The sequence below is a fragment of the Barbatula barbatula genome (assembly GCF_947034865.1).
Source record: "Barbatula barbatula genome assembly, chromosome: 20".
Taxonomy (NCBI): Eukaryota; Metazoa; Chordata; class Actinopteri; order Cypriniformes; family Nemacheilidae; genus Barbatula; species Barbatula barbatula.
In genome coordinates this window covers 16851944-16874108 of record NC_136783.1, presented here as the reverse complement: position 1 = coordinate 16874108, position 22165 = coordinate 16851944, and the positions used below count along the sequence as shown (strand labels likewise).

The following is a 22165-nucleotide window of genomic DNA, read 5'->3' as shown; positions in this document are numbered from 1 at the left end:
ATGCTAAAGAAAGCAAATTATGTAAACGTACATTATGTACTAGTGTACTATATTTCAGTATGCTCTCATACTGTGTACTGCACATTTTGGCAAATGTAGAACATTACATAATTCAGGCAAACAGAAAACTGCCATACGATATACTTCAGAAAAAAGTAAGAGTATGGTAGTATTCTTTTCCAAACATAGCTGAGATAGAGTGAGAGAGAGAGAGAGAGAGAGAGAGAGATGGTGGGTGTTGATTTTTGCTTTGTTTCACAAAGCCAAACCTCAGAGTAATAGAGGAGCACTCAGCCCTTTACGCCACACTCCATCCAACAAGATTACAGAAAAAATGGATGAGTGCAAAACAGAAATTGAAGGATAAAAGGTAGGAAGGGATCATCACAAAATAGATTTTTACAGGTGAATGCATGAATGCCTGACTAGATGGGCATATGAAGAGATGAATCAATATACGAAAGAATATGGACATTACGCTGGACAAGAACAATGTACACAAAGGTACAAAAAAAAACATTTCACACAGCAAATGACACTGAAATCAGCAACATTAGCTGCTTTAAAACTAACAAACAAACAAACATCATTTTATGGCAAAAAAACTGTAACATAGTTAATGTTGAAAGGACCGTGAGTAGAAACGTGTGGTCAATCTCCAAGGACACATGAGAGAAATAACCTCCAAAAATTTGGGACTGCGGGGTGATTTGACATCTTGACTTTTAAAAACGTGCAAAGCAGAGAGCATGCATATCTATTGTAACATAGAAAAGTATCATAAAACACATTGAATAGTGATGTGCCTTATAATTTAGCATTAATGGTTCGTTTCACGCAAGTGTCTGTTGAGAGTGTGGTTCCTTTGGGAGGTTCCCGGTAGCACTAAATTAGCTCTACAATTAGAAAATGTACGACAAAGAGTCCAGGGAATGATTTCAGCTCTCCCATCACACCCAATCTTAAATATGAGGGCCTGACCCCACTACATGCTCCATTCCCTTAAACACACGAGCCCCTCATTAACTAACCACACAGGGGCCTCTGTCTCACACAAACACGTACCGCAGCATATCAAACAAAAAACCATTAAGAGACACACAAAATGAATGCGTTTTTATTGTTTTCCATATAAGGAAACAAATAAAAGGGAATAAAACAGCCATGGTTGGAGATGCTGAGAGGTCCTGAGCTCGGCATTTACCAGGAAACTGTCGTCAGGCTGGGTTTAAAATACCATCCTTCACTGAGGCTTTAAATGAGAAAAACACAACAAGGGCAGCCAATTAATTTGTCTTTGATTAGGTTATAATGAGAGTTCACCACCATCTCCAGTCTGGGTCACTTGTTTTGCTTTGGTGGCCCGCTGGCAAATTAGCAGCTAGCGAACCTTTGTCTCCGGAAAATAAAAAACTTTCACAATTAGGAGCTGTAATTGTTCGCTCACGTTACCGCTCGACTGTAGCAGTACATAGAACAAACCTATAAGTGCACCCATGAAGACACATTCACAACAATGTGTGAGGTTAAACAATGTTTAGGCACGTGGAAAAAAAGGAAATCAAGTGGTAGAAGTCTATACAGCTTTTAGCCATCTTTCTATCAGAAAACCCCTAGCATGAAAGGACACAAAACAGCACCATGGGTCAAAGATGAGTAAAGGCAGAGAAGGCCAATCATCTCTCGCTAACATGTGAATCCTGACTGTTAAAACACTGCCAGCATCAGCTGACCTTTGACCTGATTAGGACAGCGATTTACCCTCTGCCATGGCAACGAAAGACAGACGTTGAGCCAACGGCTCCTCTGATCATGTTTGTGTCAGCGAGGTTGCCATGGACATCTAACCCTTACCCTGAACCAGAGAACAGGTGTTTTCAAACCATCAGAAGGACAGCGAGGCACACCAGCGGTATAATAATATCTGAGAGGAGCAGGAATGACAGTGTAACCTGTGAGACGGTGTAACTGACAGGGTTGTTGATGTAGCTGGCAGGAACAAACCGTGTATCTCCCTGAGGAGCTGTCACCGCATTTAGCCAAATACATCAGCATGGCATTACTGATCCACAAGACCTGCTTGGCCGAGTCCCTACAGAGGGACGACACACCAAGTTTTTTCTCTCTCGCTATTATTCAAATGCACATACAAACGCAATCGCTTCGCGCCACACTCTTATCAAACAAAAAACAATTTCATCTAATTCCCAGACGGTCCGCCCACTCCCTCCCCTTCTTCAAGCTAACGTCAACAGTCCAATGCCTCTGAGAATCCGTGTCACTTCCTGTTTGTCTCAGCGCTTCCGCACAGACCACTGGGGTTCCTGGCGGGGAAGTGGGCAGGAGCCATTGGAGGCATAGCGTATCTCCACGGAAACGTGAGGTGATTGATGGCTGAACCTGCTTACCTTGGGCTGCTGAATGACAGCGACAGAGCAGAAGAGGCTTTTACTGACATTTGTCATAAATCAACTACAATTTCATCAGAGAGAGAGAAAACGAGAGATAGAGAGGCCTGTCATCTAAGCCATCTGTTATCACTCTTCACTTCACATCTCTCTCTCTCCATCCTGCTCTTCTTCCTCTGCTCGAACACGAGCGCACGAGGCGAACGCGTTGATGTGTTTGCTGGCAGGTGCATGATGTAGGCGTAGGTCAGGATGCTGTAGTGTCGTAGTTCAGTTACAGGTTGCCTACGTCTTTAAAGTAAACAAAGAAATGTATAACTGACCACATTTACTTTCTTCACACGTTCCTAGTCGTACGCATATCAATTAACATTGTTCCAATAAAAATGTAATGAAGATTTAATGAACTGCAGTAGTAAAGTTTTATATCTTGGATGAAGTCACCTAGGTTAAGAAGGCTTTTGGTCTTATAGGCTTCCTATTGTAGATGATGAAAACTTTCTTGAAATTCTTTTATAATCTAATATAATTGAATATAATGTTACTAATTTATATAAGCTAATCTTATAATAATAAGAAAAGCAAAAATAGGTAACTTTAAAATAGTTTTAGCTGTATTTATTGAGGTATTATTACTTAATCAAAACAACAAAACTGCAATTTGATTTTAATGCACAATAAAAAAAACATGATTATTGATTATTAGATTTATGTATATGTGCATGAGATACGGGAAAACTTTAGGTTTTTACATATATATACACACACACACACACTTGTATATATAAAATATATATAAACACAAACATTTATTTTGGAATCGATTAACCGTGATGAATCGATTTGACAGCACTGCTAAATAATGCTAGCAAAAGCTTGACCCAAAGAAACATGGTAAGATGCTATGGAAAAGTAAACTTTGAAACTCTCCCCTAATGAAACACCAATGTGGAGCAAAGTCCTGGCATTCAAATCTTGCTCCATTCTGCCCCAAAAGACCCGCCAACCAACTCCCAAAGAAACAAAAAAACAAGTGTTTTTATCTCACTGAATATCCTCCTTTACACATATTACCATCGTAAAAAGGCTTGTGAATGCTGTTTGACTTAAAAACTGATCGAGCCAACACAACAGAGCGCAAACTTGCATCCCATTCACCCCGTCCCGCTAATACGGACATTTCACAGGGCATCGTGGCCTAACCATCTCGGACAGGCTGACAAATAACATTATGCTTTATCGGGAGACCGCAACTGGTAAGCTATTTTCTAAGGCACTTAGGTAAAGATCCTACTCCTGCATGTGACCTTTCAGACACCCTGACTCTGCTGTGGCATTCAGAGTGGCTAGAAAAAGAGCAGCCTGTAGTGTAAAGGCCAGATCTCTCTCTACAGATATGCAGAACTAATCAGCTACTGCGTGAAAGAGTCAAACGACGACAGCCGCAGAAAACGTAACGGAGGGGGGGGGGGGGGGGGATACAGTGTGTAAGGGTAAAAAAAACGCTACAAACACACAAAGGCTTACCCGCAGTGTGTAGTAGTTCAAAGCACCGGGCCGAAAAGCAAGCAGCATCCATCACTCCTGTCTGTTCCCCTCAGCCACACACACACCTGGCTGAGCAACATCTGCACAAACACATCTGCCGCTCCCCTGGAACCCTCTGAGAAACGCTGAGAGCCTGAGCTATGGAGGGAATAAAGTCAGGGCCTTGCAGCCGTGAATATATTCACGATTTGTAAGACAGCTAGTTCTAGTACTCTAATTGGATCAGGTGGTCAGATGCATTTGCAGCTCAAACAGGCCAAGAAGTGTCTAACTAGACAAGAAAAGCGAGAAGGCTTCAATTCAAAGCAGGTTAAAACTGTAGCAAAAACAGGATGTTGAACAACATTTGATTTGTTGAATCTTACTAAACGCTAGAGATTCAGACGATGCGCATGTACAACAGTCCACTACAAATATGTGAGAGACAAACAAAACTGTAATTGTGTTCTTTAGCTCAGCATCTTTAATCAGTTTGCCATTGACTGCCCCACAGCACGACAGCAGCTCTGTTCAAAGCAAGTTCAGAACAGCTGTGCTGTTGTTGTTGTTTACTAATCTCTCCTTGCATCTTTAAAAGAACTATTGACTCACAAAAGAAGCAGACGTCAATTGTTTTTTCGTCCTGTGTGGTTTCTTTCGGCAGAATTAAGAGGATTAGAGGCATTACATTTGATGCTAATAAAGGAGAAGAGGAAGGCAGATGTAGAGGACATAAAGAGAGAAAGTCGAGGAGAGCGAAACTCATCTGAACTGTCAACGTGTAAAGTGGAATTTGCACATGAAAACGGCGGTGTTGAATTTGCGCGTTTGATAATTCTGACGTGCAGGTCTCCGAGAGAAGTGATCAGAGACACCGCCATCTTCGTGATCTATTTTTTACGCTCTTCATCTTTTCACCGACGGGTAATTATCTTTTAAAGACGAAGACTCCGGGTTGGGCTGCTTTGTCCTTGAGTGCATCAATGGCTGTGTGGATTCCTGCATGAAGGTAGAAGTTGGACTTCTTAAGGTGCTTAAAAATGGTTGGCTCTTATTTGGAAAAAGCAGAATAATGCATTATTAAAATAATAACAACACAACTTCCGAACTGTGAAAAGGCAATCGATCAATGCGACTAAATGGCCATTTGGAAAATCTAACTAGCTAAGCAAAACCCAGCCAAATGTCAGCAAGACATCAATACATATTCAGCAGCAAACAATGGCTCTCGATCACTATTAACACACACACGAACACGCATGTACCCATGCAAATGCCAGCACGCTGCAGGAAGAGGCCTAATTGCCCGCCATCCTGATAAATCACATTTTCATCTCTTGTCTGGACGTTACACCTTTCCTTTGATGGATAGGTTACACGTGTCCCTCTCCTCCTCTAACACTACTCCCCCATTTCTCTCTCCTCTCACTATTGTTCCTCCCCTGTTACAGCACCAGTGGCGGCAAGATTTAGAGGATTAGATGCAGGAACGCTTGTTCTCTCCTCTTTTCCCCTATGCCTCGTTCTCTATCCTCCCATCTTCCCCGAACAAAAGCGGATTTCAGCCATTAAAGGTGCGATAATCCTGAGAAGATGGGATGAGGTGGAAATGGGTACGTTTGAGACACGGATTGAAAGGGAGGGAGAGTTTTCAGCTGTGGGGTGGTTTGGAAATCTCATGTGAGGTGGCTGATTCACACTTTAAAATCAAACCACAGTGGAGGTCAACCGATCAATTCTGTGTAAAAATTGACTTTGGCCCAAGCAAAAGATGCTATTAAATATTGATAAAATAAGGATAAATAATGTAAAGGTGCATGCACAATGATAAAGGGACTAAAAAAAGCACTGCACCACCCTGTGTTATTACATGAAACGGTTCTGTCTTACATGCATAAAGAATGTTTTGCCAATGAAACTCTTAAACAGTGCCAAAATGAGCAGCAAGACAGACTGGGCAAAACAGTGATTTAAAGGGATAGTTCAACCGAAAATAAAAATTCATCATTTACTCACCCTCGATCTGTATAAATTCCTTTATTCTGATTAACACAGAGCAATATATAATCATTTTCGGGTGAACAATCCCTTTAAACATCAAAACACAATCCAAAAGGTTAAAGATGATCATTTAATAAATATTAAAATAGGTATGATACTGTTTTACAGCACTTAAGACAGACAAATATCACACACACACACACACACAGCAGGTTTACACCTGGATACACATGCGTCAGTGTGTATAAAACAAATCTAAACTTTGGCAAATGTCAAACATTTTACAAACAATCCGTGTGAGGAAACGGTCATTCGCAACAGTGAATTCATGAGTGTTTTTCTCAGGCCAACCCGAGCTAAGATTCTAGAGAAACAGCGATGTGGCTGGCATATAAGAAACACAAGCCTAATATTACTGTTTAAGCAGAGCGTGTGTGGTTTCCTCGGGGCATCTCATGGCTGAGGCATCCATCAGGCAGATTTTACACAGCCTTTTCTGTCTCACTTCTGCGGTTTCTCATTCATTAGCCATCGACCAAACAAACACCAACATGCAATAATGGTAATGACAAAGAAGCGCACAAGCACACATACGCAAACCCAATTTCTCAGAAAAGGCTAATTTAATATGGAAATGAGGGTTAATGAAGACCAACGTAATTGCCTTTTATCTTCATTAGATGAATGGAAAACTCATTGTGCGTTAAGGGTGAAAAGTGCTGTACTCCTGCATCTAGCACACAGCGTTTAGATTGTGTAATGTTTAAGGGGACTGAAAAAAGAAAGGGACAGACTACTGCCTACTATTTAATATATACTGAGACGTGTTAATTATAAATATGTTTTCATTTTCATTCAATACTAGAATTAAAAGTTCACCCAAAAATGACAATTCTGTCATTTAATCATTTTATAATTAACAGAATTGTTTTATTTCCCACATTCTTCAAAAAATTGAAAAGATGGCAGAATTGTTGTTGGGGTTAACTATCCCTTTAAAATTGTAGTGTTATCTAAAAAAAGGAATCTCTGTCTGATTAAGGGGCCGTTTACACGAGACCGTTTTCAAGTGAAAGCGTAGAACAATTTATGCGATTTGGCTGTCTGTTTAATCGGAAATAGCGTTTTAGGGGACTGATAACGCAAACCTTTTAAAACGAGTTTCATTTACGTGTAAACCTCGAAGTACGCAAGAATGAGAAAACAAAATCGTGCGCATGCGTATTAGGTGTGGGGGTGTGGTATGGACGTGTACACCAAAACACAATGAAGAAGAAGAAACAAATACAACAATGGCGGATTACATGGGTTTTTTTGTGCTGCGCAATAGTTTGTTAACTCTTCTCCAGCACAGTGTAGATTTACTACACCAGTGGAGACCTACAGCAAAATCTTAACACTCATTCGCGGTGACAAAGGGTTTTTAAACTGCGCTTTTGAATCAGACCCGGGAGGACCAGTAGATGGAAGGAAAACTTTCGAATGTCCAACATTTTTGCCATCTTGTTTGTATATGTGCGCACACTTCTCTTCACTATGAATGAGGAAAATTGCAGCGCTCTGTATTATTTGGACTCTTTGTTGACAGAAGTTCGCCTTCCAATAAACCGTCAAATCAATCGTCAGGGACTCTGGTAATTTTTCTTTACAAAGTGATGTCGCCAACTACTGGCGTTGCATGCGTAATACAGTGTTTTAGTCATTTTTGCGGATCTGTGTAAATGCGGATTGTTTTGATAATGTTGTCGTGTGTACGTGAAACTTCAAAAACTCAAAAGAAAACCTTTCCTTTTTTCAATGTGTAAACGTGGCCTAAAGTCCCAGAATTTCAACTGCAGTTTTCTTTGTAGGCAGTAGACGGCAAGGACAGAGCTAGTGAGTGACACAGAGAGAGAAAGCGAGACAGAAAATGAGGAAAATGAAATGGATTTGTTAATCTCTCAAGACCAACACAATGGAACGTCAAGCTATGTAATTACAATCTGATGCTTCCTGTGAGAGGCTGTGCAGCATGTCACTGCAAATGTATCTAACTGAATATACAGCAATGACTGCTAGAACTCACAGAACACAAAACTCATGCCACACAGTCTCTTTACAGGGATCTAAAGACAGAGCGAGTGATGGAAAATAAAACCAAGATGAAACTTTACAAATACTCTGTGGAAACCACCTGCACCTCTACCTGTCAGCTGTGCATTGGGAACACACTGTAGATCTGCTCCATACATGATGTTTGATGAGATGATGTTAATGAAGTCTAGCAGTGGAACAGTCCCGGCGGGGTTCACTTTACAACCGGAGAGGCGGGTCTGCCTAATTTAAACCTTAGAGGGAGGTGATCACAGCACTGCCCTAATGATCTCAACCTGCCTAGGGAAGCACGACTAGGACTAAGCCCCCAGGCCACAACAAGGGGCTGAAGACGGTATTAAGAGCACATTGAAAGAAGGGGATCTGCCCCACAGGCAAACGCCTGAGGTGTAAACCACCCACCAGACACCCCAAGATTAATTTCACTGACGCGAAATGTCACTAGGCTCCACCCGCAGGCTGTAGATCAACAGAAGGAGGCAGGGTGGGGACACTGTGCAGGCCAATGAGACGCGGATCCCCTAAAAGCCTCAGATTGGGGATGTCATGGTCTGGATTTGAAAAGGAGTTTGAGGATGATGCCAGTCAGGCTGAGTGAAGCTTTCATTATTTTCAGAAGCCGTCTCATAAAAAGCTTCTGAGGATTTGACTACGTTACCCTCCCGTAGAGCTTGAGCTTAAATTCAACATTCGTACTTCAGCACTGGTAACACCGCAGAAAACATCCCCACCCTCCCTTGCTCCTTTCCCCGGTGCAAACCGATGGCACAAACAGCCTTGTTCAGCATTCAACATGTGTCTCTCGCGCAACCAATCCACTCGGTCGCCCACTCTGTCGCTATGGCAACATCCGTGGCATTACAACAGGTCCTGCGCCAGACAGAGCACCCGCTCTGCATAGCCCACCTCAGATCTCTTCTGTTACTGAGGAAAATGCAGACAAAGAGTGTGAATGGATAATTAAACAAGGGCCATGATTAGTACCTTCTCATCCGTTTCAGCAAATCAAATCAGAGTGTTATTTGCCTAAACAAATCAAAGCGCTTCAGACTTCCTTTCACCCTGACGTGTTCTCTTCTTTTAGTAAGCGCTTTGTGTAACGCCGCATCCCTTGCTTGTAGTTCATACTTCCATACGTTCCTTTGGATGATACACAAAGATGGCAGGTGTGTATGGGGTCCGGGTTTCAGAATCATGAGGCGATTTCGCAGCATAGGGCGTGTGGAGGTTTGCTTAATACAGATGGAAGCATGCCAGCCGTCCCTCCCTCATGCTGTGGCAGGGAGAGAGATATCTTGTGTTGAGCGGTTATGGGAGGGGTAGGTCTGTATGCGGCTCTGAGATAAGGGGAGTATAAAATTCAATTAACTGAAAAACCCATACAACCGCATTCACCCACCCCTCTAATTTTTATTATTCTCTCTCTCTCTCTCTTTTTTTTAATCTACAAATGACGTGTTTTGATTGCAGACCAAACCTAAAGCTCCTGACCAATCGCTTTAAAGTAACAAGAGAGAGACTAGCCTGTGTGAAAGACCATACTAAACCTCAGAACACAGTGTAGTGAGCAAAACTATGTGATATCAATTCCATACCTGTACTGTATGTGTGATTGTATTTTTACTACATTATATACATGCAGACCCACAGAATGCATTTCAGCGGTTGAGAGGTGTGTTCATCATTTGTTTTAATTAAGAGAAAGATAGGAAAAAGTTGTGGCACCCACCATGTACTGGTATTCTCCTGTTATTTACTATACCCATGCTGACTCAACCAAGTCTTTATTAATTCTCACACTCATTTCACTACTACGACTAAATCGGAGTCATTATACTCCACTGAATAATGTGAAAGTCGTTTCTTTCTTCGCTCCAAATTTGTCTTATTTTCGTTCCCTAGTCACTAAACCAGTTGATACCCATTCCCTATAAATTATTCTCTGTGCCTATCTCTTCTTATGCACGACTGTACTCTCCTCTCTATCTGTCCGGTCTCTCCTGGTTGGAGCCCTAGGGTCCAGAGGAGGGCCTATCAGTGTATCCAGCATTACACGCTGGGTCATTGTGAGGTTTGTATGGAGGAAAGGAGAGTAATCAGAGATTAGCCAGCCACCCAGAGCTCAGTCTGCCCTATGTCAGAAGGCTGGTTAGGGCTCTTTCCCTCTCTCTGCTCCAGCACTACCTGCTTCCATTTCGTTCTCCTGTTTGTCACGAGTGTAAGAAAATGTCTGAGAGAAAAAGAGAGCGAGAAAGAGAATGTAGGCCAAGATAAAAAAATAGTTTACCTCAAAATAGAAAATTTGGTCAATACGTGCATACCTTTGTGTCGTTCCAAATGGGTACTTTTTTCTTGCCATAGACGACAAATATAGGATGAAATACAACGAAAGGCTGAAGCATCTCACTGGTTCAATTGTGAGCAACAAAATGTTAATAATTATTTACTAAAAAACTCTAAATCTGGCTTCAGAAGACATGGAAAATGGCACATAATCCATAATGTCAACATCTGATGATCAGGGACAACACAACGTCAGTCAAAGGAGGAAAGGAATGCAATGAATTTGTGCTCTGTATTAAAAATGTTAAGAAATATAACTTTTTTGATGTTAAATATTAAAAGTCATTATGTAAATAAAAATGTTCAGGAAGTTAAGAAATAAAAATGTATCTGTATTGGCAGATATCACTATATATAATCGGCTATCGTATTGGTGGATACATTTAGTAGGGAAATTCTAAAGGGACATAAAATCTGCCTAACATCTTCCCAACAACAACAATGAAAGTCATACAGGTCTAGAATAACAGAAGAGCATGAGGGTGAAAGTTGATTTTCTTCTTATTCATATAAAGAAAAAATAATAATAATAATGACCCCAACAACAGCCTTCATAACTTGTTTAGCTGCATGCTGCATTCTGCAAGCATTTCAATGCACATTAGTATTCAACTTCTCAACATTGCTAGCTTTCATTAGCCTATAACTCCACAAGCACACCGCTCTGGTTTGAGAAACTTCAGCATCTCTGCTTACAAACAACACTTCCAGCCTCAATAACACACAAATCTTCACATCTCCAGCAGGCAAGGTGAACGATCCATCCTCGCACACTCGTTTTAAACAGATGAACAACAAGAATGTTGTGAGTAGAGAACAGCTTTGATTTACAGGAGAGATGCAGCCAGCGTTCAGAAAAACAGCACAACAGCTATGTAGAGATGGATGAGAGCGTAGAGAGCTGACAGAGGACACGCTGTGTTTGTCCAGCCCTGAGGAGTTTAATGGGATCAGATTTGATCTCACTGCGTATGACATTTTTGCTATTTGCGAGACGCCGAAACGCGCGACAGTACTGGAAGAGCATGTGCGTGCATTCAGTCAATGTTCCTCAACGGGTTCTTCTTGAATTAATCTTTCACTCTAATGAAACGCAGAGGCCCCGTATGTGAGGTGCAGATGATGCATTGCTCTAAAACACGGATAAATCAAGAGTTCTGACAGTCCAACTTTTAGAACAATGACATGTAGCATCAATTAGAGAGCAAGAAGGAGAGGAATGCAATTCTCTCTATTTCAGCTCACTGATTAAATATTGCTTTTCCTCCCCCTTTCTTTGCTTCTGTCACATTAGGAGGAGGGAAAAGGAAAAATGAGACGTCTATGGAGCACTTCACCGCTTTGATAGGGGGTTTAAATAAAACCCTGCACTGATGGGCGCTGCGCAGACCTGATTCATCATGATAAATCCATTTAAGAAATCAGATGTAAAAAACAAAGCCTTATACTTATGCACTTTCACAACGATACTTGTTCTAGCTGTTTTCGATAACAATGCAAAGTAAGGGAACCCTTTTCCGAAGCTAGAAATTAAATGAGCACAGTCTGACAACTCTGCGTCCTTGTAGTAACTGTCACCACATGATTAAAAGAGCTGATAAAGTATGCATTTCTTAATGTATGTACTGTTTACTAAATGCCACGAATCTATATATCACAAGATCTGTTTTGGCTGTGTTGCAACAGCTTGCGGGCTCTCGGAACAAGTCTGTTTCTTCAGAACCGCTCTGTATCTGGAAGTGATAAATGCCACAAAGCCAGAACATACTGGAATAAGTTTGATATTATTTGTGTTTTCATTCTTATAGTTTATTTCTCTCCTGCCCTGTAGGCTCTCGAGCCTGAGAGATGGGATGAGGCACAAATGAGAGTGAGAGACAGTGAGAGACAGTGAGAGACAGAGAGAGAGAGAGAGAGAGAGAGAGAGAGAGGGAGGGAGGGAGGGAGAGAGAGAATATATCACTAAACCTCTTGCCTGAAGCAAATTTTCTCTACATCAGCAGTGTGGCTCTCCAGTAGAGCCTGACAGAGTATAAGCCATTTGATGCTATGAGAAGGATTTCATAATAGACACATTGCTTAAAATAAAATCATTTGAGACATTCATTTTTGTGCGTGTACTGAAAGGGTTATAATGTGGTTAGAATTGTATAACCGGATTATAAGGGGCGAAATTGTAATTTACGGTCTCTTCGCTTAAGCCGTTTAAGAAAAACAATTCAATCTATGACTTAGCAAGTCATTATATTTCATATATATTTTCAATGTCCTTAGAAGTTAAAATGGGATTACGCTAATGGGCATCGCAAAAAAGTAGCAAGGGCAGTCATGCTGGTTGTGATATGACATGGTGTAGGTCCATTAATATTTATCAGGTTAAACAGACATTAAGTACTGTTCAAACAGATACGCTAATAATATCACACGGTTTGTTAACTGACTAGCTGACTAGTGTACTTTTAGCAATGCCTGCCTTTGACAGTTATGCCTACTGGGCAAATGTTAAGTAATATAAAGAAAATTTATTTTTATTATACATTATATAAATAGGAGTTATCAAAGTACAATTCATGCTCTGTGCTCTCAGACAGACCATCTATAAGCAGGGCTGTACGTTAATATTTTTGCACATAGCACCAGTGCTACAGAGGTTTACATTTTTGAAGCACAGGCGAAATAGTTGTAGCACAAGTATAAATAGTGCAGTTCTTTACATAAATAGGCAGGTAAATGTCAAAGGACACGTTTAATACAGATGGAGAAATTAGGGCCAAATGATTTAGTTTTTTAGTTTTAATTGTTTCCGAGTTATGTATTTTTAATGTTTTACTATACAATAGTAAATAACTATGTCCATAAGAAAATCCTTAAATTGTAATTGAATAATATAGTAATTATTTCACTATTGTGAAATTCTTGGGTATTAGTATTGTATAGTATTGTTTAACCTTACAACAGTAAATATTAAAGTATACTATAGAGTTTACAACAGTTTATACATTTACTAAAAGTAAATTCTTTATTTCATCTGGTTCAAATAGGGCAAACTTTTATTTTGGAGGGTCACCACGAGGACGCTTGAGTTTCAGTGTGTTTGACGGTAGCTTCACTCAAACAGTGAAACGCTTGTAAAATAAACTTAAAACAACTCTGTGGATGAAGTTCATGCATTCATGTCCAATACCTATAATTCAAAGGTCACCATTCATATATGTATTAAATACATCGCTGTTGTAAATAAAGAACTGCTTTAAAAATGGTTTGGGACAAAACCTACCTAAACAAAAACAATTGGGGGCACTTCCCCAAGGAACATGACACATATGAACCACTGGTTGCCAATTATCAGACGTCCAAGATTATGCATAGAATCAATCTTGTCCATCAAGTGCTTCCATAAAACCTTTAGCACTGCAGACCTTCCATTGGCTCCATTTACCAAGCATGGCGTGACCTTTCCCAGCCAGCTATAAAATCAATTTCAAGCTCTAATTCAGAAATATGTTACATGATCATTGCTGGGTGGAATATTAATCAGTGTGTAGAGTCTAAACGCTAAGGGTTTTCAGTTTCTATCAAAGACAGAAGGTTAAAGTACATCGTGATTTCTTCTGTTATCAGCACAATAGGGCACCTCTGTGATGGGCAGCGAAGACAAGAGTGACCTGGAAAGCTAAAACCGGTTTCTTAAACCAATTTCAATGTGGACTCAAAGCACTCCATGCGGTCAAACACAATCAATCCATCATTTCTGAAGCCCAAGCCCCCTTAAGAGCCAGGCCGCTCCCTCAATCCATTCACTTTCTCTCTCTGTTTGGAGGTCTTATCCTAACCCTGGTCACTCAAGTCATAAAGCATCTTTATCTTCATCCAGAGGAAAAAGACAGGTGGAGGGTTACGGTCACACTTAAAAGCTTAAAGTGTAGCCTCAGGCCTAGATCAAGTCGGAGAAAAAGGGGGACTCATGCGAGAGATGTTCCTTAGAGGCTCCTAAAGTGAGAAAGAGACCGTGGGAGCTTTTACCCCTCAATCTTGACCACAGCGCAGTTTTTGGGTGTTTACACAATCCACAAAAGAAGTGATGTTAGAATGTGTGAGTGTGTGTTTTGACCCCAGCATTTATACTCGTGACTGGCTGAAAGGAACAGACAAATAGGCGGCCAAAAGCACAACGACCTGAATCTCAATAGATTACACACGCCAGGGCTCTTAAATGGACTATCCATCCACTTGTGTAAAGGGAATATGGGCCTTCTCGTTCCCATAAGCCTAGCAGGAAAATGCAATATTGACTCTTATTGCTTCGGCCTGTGTCGTACAAGTCTGACTGGCTGACAGACACAGAGACATATTCCATACCCGCCAACAACGGGTGACATTCCCCCCACAAACACAAGTGGCCTGACCAGTTCACTTTTTGTGGTTAATTACAATGTCTCCTTTTACAGATGTGTCTGATTTTAATCCGCTTTCCTGCTCCGCTGAAGCGTGAAACACTAAAGCCCCGGAGATCAATTACCGAGGGGTATTTACACTATGGAAAGGCAGAGGCGACACGAAGGAGGTTGACATACTCGGAGCACATGTTCAGTTTCTTGGCCGCTGGTCTTTTCCCACTGCACTCATTATACTGTCAATCTGCTACAAAAAAAAAAAAACATACTGGAGAGATTCAACACACTTGAAACCAATCAGAATTTCACTTGCCTATATACAAACAGATGTATTAGACCATCACCACCAATTGTAAGGTTTGTGCTACAGCTGCCCTAAACTAACAGTATTGGGGATTTAAAAAAACTCTTCAGCGATCGACAATCCTGAGCAAAACATGAAATAAACATGAAATCCACATTGACACAAGAAAACAGAAACATCTTATTTGTTTTAGGTTACTTCTTTAGGTAATGCAACCCTTTTATAGTCTCATCAATAGTTAATACGTGGATAGACATCTGACATAAAGGGTAGGGTGTTAGCAAATAATGACAACATTTTAAACGAGAAGCATTACCATTAGGGTATGTCAAGATGGTCTTAAGGGTGAACTTGACATTCAGCCTCAACGTCACGGTCAAAAAGCCTCCTCAAATATAGACTGTAAGTGGAGTTACAGGAGTGGAGCATTTCTTTGAAAACTACAGCAGACTGCCATTCAGATCGGGCTCCATTATGGTATGGAACATTGCTTTTCATGAGGCAATCAATTTCCAAAAATGTCTGGTCCGACTTTAAATACTCTGCTAAGCTCAAGAACATCAGGTTAGAAACTAATAGGTTGGAGATTTCATGTTTACCAGAATCCATTCAAGCCTATCTATAAGTGAGCTGATAACATGAATATATGACAAATATACAAAGAACTCCACAACCACAAGCACCTCAGAGACAGAACTCACCCTGTGCGCTCTGTGTGCATAACACAAGACACAGAGTAGTTTTATTTAAAAAGCAGATGGCATGGTTAAAATTAAGATGAATGAGACTGAAGCCTGGTGTTAGATGAGAACCAATTAGCTCGGTCAACTGTGGGGTTTGCCCGACTGCAGCGGCCTGCTATAATATACACATGCCCAGGGCTCTATTAGTCAGCCAGGGCAGGGATGAAAACGCCGGGACAAGGGCAGCAGTGGCCTGCCCCATGGCTAGACTCCCACTTCCCTTCCGCTGCCTCAGAGGAGCGTGGGAGGGAGGGCGCCACACTTGATATCCCAGAATGCCCTGTGTCCTTCATTACTTTTTGCTGAGAGCCATATGAGGGGAGTTAAATATTAGCTGCGGCAGTCTCACTTATGATGGATCGCATCAGGATGAGAGCGCGCATATAGACGCGGAGCTCTATTCTACAAATCTCTCTCTCCTTTTCCTCACTCGCTCCATCTCTTTTCTGTCTGTTCGCTCTCTCGTTTCTCCGCACTCCAATCTAATTTGAGATAAGTCGTAAGAGAACACCAGTGGGAGCTGAGAGCAGACTTTATCAGTGCTCTGGGTGGGCGTGGGAGGAGATCTGGAAGTAATTGTATTCCTGTATGCTTGCAGGGTTTCTTATTAAAACCAATAACAGCTAATGGGGTTACAGCTTAATTTTTTAAGTGCCTTGATAACGATTATGAAGCAACCTTTGACAAGACAGCCGTGTCTGTTTATCTTACGTTGCTGATGCATATTTAGGGTAAGATCAGAGATGTACACGAGAGTGGGAAACTGAACTGATTTATTGGATCTTGATGTTTTCAGCCGCTGAGAGGTGAAACGGGGACATCTCACGGCAAACATAGTTTTCGACCGAATAACAATGTTGTGTAAAAACTTGTACAATGAAAATCTGACATAAGAACTAGATAATCAAAGTGAAGCCCATGTGACGTGCTCTCTATGACAACGCGTTATCTGACAAAAGCTGAACCCATTCATTACAGACAAAAAAACAAGGAATCGCTAAAATAGTTCTTGTCATGTAGTTGCTGAACGGATGTCTCAATAGAGCGCAACACGTTGCAATTTTGCGATTGGGCCTATCTGTGAGAACGTATAAAAAGAGCCGTGTCAACAAACGATATTAAGTGAAATAGCTTCTTCAGCAAAAGCATTCCCACTGATTCTGGGCATTCGGGCTGTTTGGCTGGAGATGTGGCATTCACGGCACACAGTGAAATCCTGGATGACACATTAACACCTGGCGGTAACGGCAGTGGGCGCATGACATTGATTATGACCCTGTTGACAGTGACACTTACATACACCATCCAATCACAAGCAGACATCATTTAAGAGCAATAAGCAGCCGGTTGGCTTATATAACACAGGGAACGACTTAAAAGCAAATAGAAGAGACGGAGTCATGCAATGGACAGGTAAGGGAAATTAGCCATTCAGGTATAGCGAAAACAAAATGTGGTCTTTCTTACCACTTTTACACTGAAAGGATGCTGGAGTTGTTGGAAAATCAACCTGTCTGGTCACATCAAAATAGGGACGGTTCACCCAAACAAAATTTGTAATCAAAATTATAATGGTAGTCAAAAGTGCATCAGCAATTATTGTGCTCAACAGAACAAAGAAATTGTTCTATGGTAGTCAATTGTGGCCAAGAACTGTTTGGTTACAAGCATTCTTTCAAGTATCCTTTTCTGTGTTCATCAGAACACAACTTGAAATGTCCTTTTTGGATGAACTGTTCCTTTAAATGCTTCTTTTTTGTCTGCATTAGATAACCACTGTATTTCAAAACAAACAGTTTTTCTTTAGGTATAGATTTCTGGTCCGAAAGGAAGTAATGGAATTACAATGAGTCATGACTTTATTGAAATATTTCGGTTAAAAGTTATATCAGGTGTCACATCGTGTCTACACCGGATGCGACAAAAAACAATAGAATGCATTAGAACCCTTTATAATTTAAAATTTTGTCCACACTGGATGTGGCTTGGCACGACGCAACAATCCCATTAGAACAAGTGTAGACACGGTGTCAGTTAAAAGCTATATCCGGTGTCAGTTAGTTTATGTCATCATTGAACTCTTAACACAAGGCAACATAATGTAGGTTCAAAGGTTTGTAAATGTCCTGGAGAAGACGGACTCAGACAACAGCCCCAGCACCATTTTTGTGAAAACAGAAGCTCAATTATTAGTCATTTAAAAAAGCAATTGGCTGGATCTGGACCTACGAAAGACCATTACTGTACAGAGCAATGTTAGATGGATATAGGGCAACACAGACATTCATCCAAGGCAGATCATCAGTGTTAGTGAATGATAATAATGCGGTTAATTGATAAGCGAGACGACGCAAGCAAACAGTGGAGAGAAATGCTTTCATTCCCTCAATCGTAGTAAATTCAGATTTTACCATGGTTGTAGTCTTTCAGTACAGGTCTTTGTGGACTCATGCTGAGCCGCTGAGTTGGATTATCTGCAGAATTGGGATATGGGACAAGACAAGAGTGAGAGCTGCACATACACACATACACAAACCGACACTCACACAATGCAATGCAAACTTTTATCTGTTACACTGGATTTCTCTTCCATCGTGTCCAGAGAGACAAGCTAAACTTTAAAGAACGGCTCAGGTTTCTTGCAGCGTTAAACAGCCAGTTCTGATTGGACTGCTCATATTGTTGGGCTCTCCAGACAGCATAATGATTTCTATTGAAGGTGGTCAGCTGCATTACACTCCATCAACTGCTGTAATGCGAGAGGACGTGGATATGCTAGGATAGTGGGGGGTTGATTCTGTGCTGATTTTCCAGGTTTGAAAATTGATTTAAGATCAGCTGACTTTAAACCCCTGTATTTCTGTTTCAGACTGTTAATACTACAGAATGATGGATTAATATTGACATTTACATTTATGCATTTAGCAAGCGACTTACATTGCATTGTATTATACATTTGTTTGTCTGACTATGTGCAATCCCCTGGCGTTGCTAGCACCATGAGAAAGCAATATAAATGTATTGCTATATAGACACTGGAATTCAAGAGTTCTATTTTTCTAAAATGTGGAAAGAATACAAGATAGTAATCGTTCTAAAACTTTTGACCAGTATGGTTGAGACCACTTTGGAAGATCTAAACAACACTGGTTCAGAACTTCCTAATTCGGTTTTCTAACATTACACGAATGTTTGAACAAATGACACCGAACAGAACTATTATTACTGAATCAAAATGGTAGAAAATTATCCACTTCTGGACCAGTGTTTAAATCAAGTGGTCTGTATAGCAAATAAATTTGTCATAAAAGCCTCCACTTTCCTCGTACACAAAGTCGTGTTGTGGGATGAAACTATAACGGAAATAAAAAGGAAAAAATAAGAAAATTGAAATAGAAGACTTGGAACAGAATGTAAAGTAAAAGAAGCAACCAAAGAGTGCACAGCATACACTAAACTCTTTGAAACTGTGGGAAAAGAAGAACCAAAACATAAGCCTCTGTTGGTATTGAGTATGTTTGTGAGTAAGGCTGTGAGTGCCTGTGGCCAGATTGTACAGATATACTCTCCCATCAGTCTGGTTGACTGGCCAAGCTGACAGTAGACAGCAGTCAGCAAATACTAAAACTGCTCTCTCACTCAGCCAGCAGAAGCTCATAGAGACTGTTAAAAACTTCTCACCTCTTAGTGTACTAGAGAGAGATCACTGTAAATAGGCAATCAGAATCAAGAACTGTCCAAAGATAATTCTAATGAAGAAAAATAGCCTTTCTTTATGCAGAACAACCATTTCTTTTGATTACAGACAAAAATATTCAAGTTTATTACTCCATTTTCAAAGTTTTGAGTGATTCACCCAAGTATAAGATTGAACAAACAAACAGGCAAAAAAGCAGATGCCATGAGAAAGAATGAAGAAAGCAGACTCGAGAAAAGTAAAGAAATGAAGGTAGAAGCTTAGGTATATCTGAAATGATGAAGGGATGTGAGTGGAGACTCACCTCGGGGTCTGGGTGCTCTTTTTCGGCGGTCCCTGAAAGCGGCTCCAGACTGCAGTGCCTCTAGCAGACAATCCATCACACCGGTCTCATCGTTCTCTACAGGAAATAAAAAAAAAAACAAGAGGAAACATTAGGATGCAGAAGGGTTATTCCTCTACAGCGTCACTTTAACCAGCCTTAAGGGTCTCTGCAGGAACGTCAAAAAGATTAGAGGTGCGTGCTGTGGGCAGTATATCACAACGTAGATTCGGACAATTTGAGAGGCAGACAGGCCCTTAACTCCTCTATACATCTCCTGTGCGCCTCTAAACAAATCCACTACCCTATGTAGCCTTTGGAGGGCCGGTCGTAAAAACAGCTCAATGGTTGAGGCCGTTAACCCCAGGTCACTGGCTCTCACACGAAGGGACACCAGAGACAGGAGAAACACACAGTAGGAGAGGAAGTCGGCAATGCAGATAAACCATTCACCATCACAAACAAGTGTACGTATAAATAAATAAATTTTCACAATCTTAAAGATATCTTCTAAATGCAATAGGAGATTTAATTTGCTGATGATCTGAAACCGTGAGGACCACTTCAAATGGATTCTCAAATTGGTTTTAGGCATGTTTGTTTGGACCTCACAAATGCAAGCCTGCACACACACAAACACAATGACAGAGAATAAATCAGGTTGGCAGAAAAGTGTGGTTTTCAGCAGGTTTAGAGGGAAAGGTTTGGGTGAGAAAAAGCTTGTATGTTGGAAACCGTGGATGGGAGGGCATGGGCAAGTATTACAGGCCCTGACACTGTAACCTCCAAATATTAATCTTCAGACTGACACAACAGGCACACACATACACACAAATCAAATCAAAAGCATGCGAGCGTGCTTGCTTACACTGCAAAAGTACCCTTCCACCCTTTATAGCAACAGGCTAAAAAACCCATTGTCTTGGCGGACTCGCAATTAAACCTTAATCTGGATCTCCTCTGGGCCAGCACTGCTGTTTTCACAGGGCTATTAATAGAAGAGATCTTTCTCCATCTCTATCTCAACCCTCATTTTCTACAATGTCTAAGCAAACACACACACACTTAGATGGGTTTTTATAAAGGGGGCTGTTTAAAGCTGCTTTGAGATTGTGTCATTGTCATCAGTGTGTTGCACTCTGTAAGAGCCAGGCAGACTCCGTCATATACACTGATAATATAGTGAAACCATTTTCAATCAGCAGCTATTGTCTGACTAAAGGAAGAATAAAGAGAGAGCGAGTAAAAGAAAAAGAGAATTGGAAGGATATGTATAGTTTTTTTTATACAGACCGCTGTCAGTATTTCTCTCTCTTAAGCGGGCAAAAATGAAAACTATCGGCAGAGAGAAAGCGAAGAATTGTTCACCTTTACAAGCCAAGCCTCAATTAGATAGAAAAAGGTACATGTGTGTACACATACAGTATAAAGTTAGAGACCAACCACTTGCCATCAACAAAAAAGTAAAAATAAATATTACTTTAATATTTACATTCTACAATACAACATTTCTAAGGACTTAGTAAAGAAAACCAAACTTGCTATTTGCACAAGTACTCCAATGCCACATTGTAATAATTTGTAGAGCTCAGTTTGCAGAAATGACAGCTGTTAAGTCTTTTGCTGTGAGCATGTACTGGCTTCACAGTTCTGGCACAATGTTTTGGTACCTTTCAAATAGTGCCATGACCATAATAGGACCAGATTTCCAGAGTTACTTCAATATTTATTTGAAAAATAAGTCCTTCCTTGTGGCAGAGTATCTTGCAGTATTTCCCTGTGTTTTGCATCATCAAATCTGCTTTTTCAATTTTGGCAAAAATTTGGGCTACACGGAGCACACAATCGTACAGTCCTACAGTGCAGCTGGGTTACTGAGTATTTGGCAAACTCAAGATTTGCTGTGGAATGATTCTTTTTGAAAAATACACTCCTTTGTGTGACTCCTCGACTAACGTGTGGGACTTGAAACCGTATGTTGACTGGTCCACCATCAGTCCATTGACAGCTACTGACCTCTGTAGGCCCTTCAAAGTAGTCTATTTTGGACTCTCTATAGCTTTTTTCCTGCTTGTTTGTGCAGAAAATTTTGAGGAACGACCCTTTCTAAGCAGTGTTTGAAACAGCTTTTGCTTCCTGAGAAAGGAACCATCAGTTCCCAGTGGGACATCCAAAGACTTTATTCAAGTGTAATGTTCAAACTTAGACGTAGTTCCTATAATTGATGCATTCATTTCACATTTGATCTTCTTTGATTTTCACAGCTGTTATTCATGCTTAACTGTGGGAGGTTTTTTTATAAAGAAATTGTGGTAATAATTTTAATGATTCA

General features: G+C 40.7%; 1 protein-coding gene across 1 annotated transcript in view; it reads right to left on the bottom strand.

The window, feature by feature from the left end:
- The window catches only part of diaph3 (diaphanous-related formin 3), a 214110-nt gene that overhangs the window by 27540 nt on the left and 164405 nt on the right, over window positions 1-22165 (bottom strand). Inside the window, exons 26-27 of the mRNA XM_079482660.1 lie at window positions 19816-19911; window positions 18226-18288 (exon numbers count right to left, since the gene is read on the bottom strand). Of these exons, the coding sequence (XP_079338786.1) occupies window positions 18226-18288; window positions 19816-19911 (159 nt within the window). The remainder of the gene's footprint in view (window positions 1-18225; window positions 18289-19815; window positions 19912-22165) is intronic.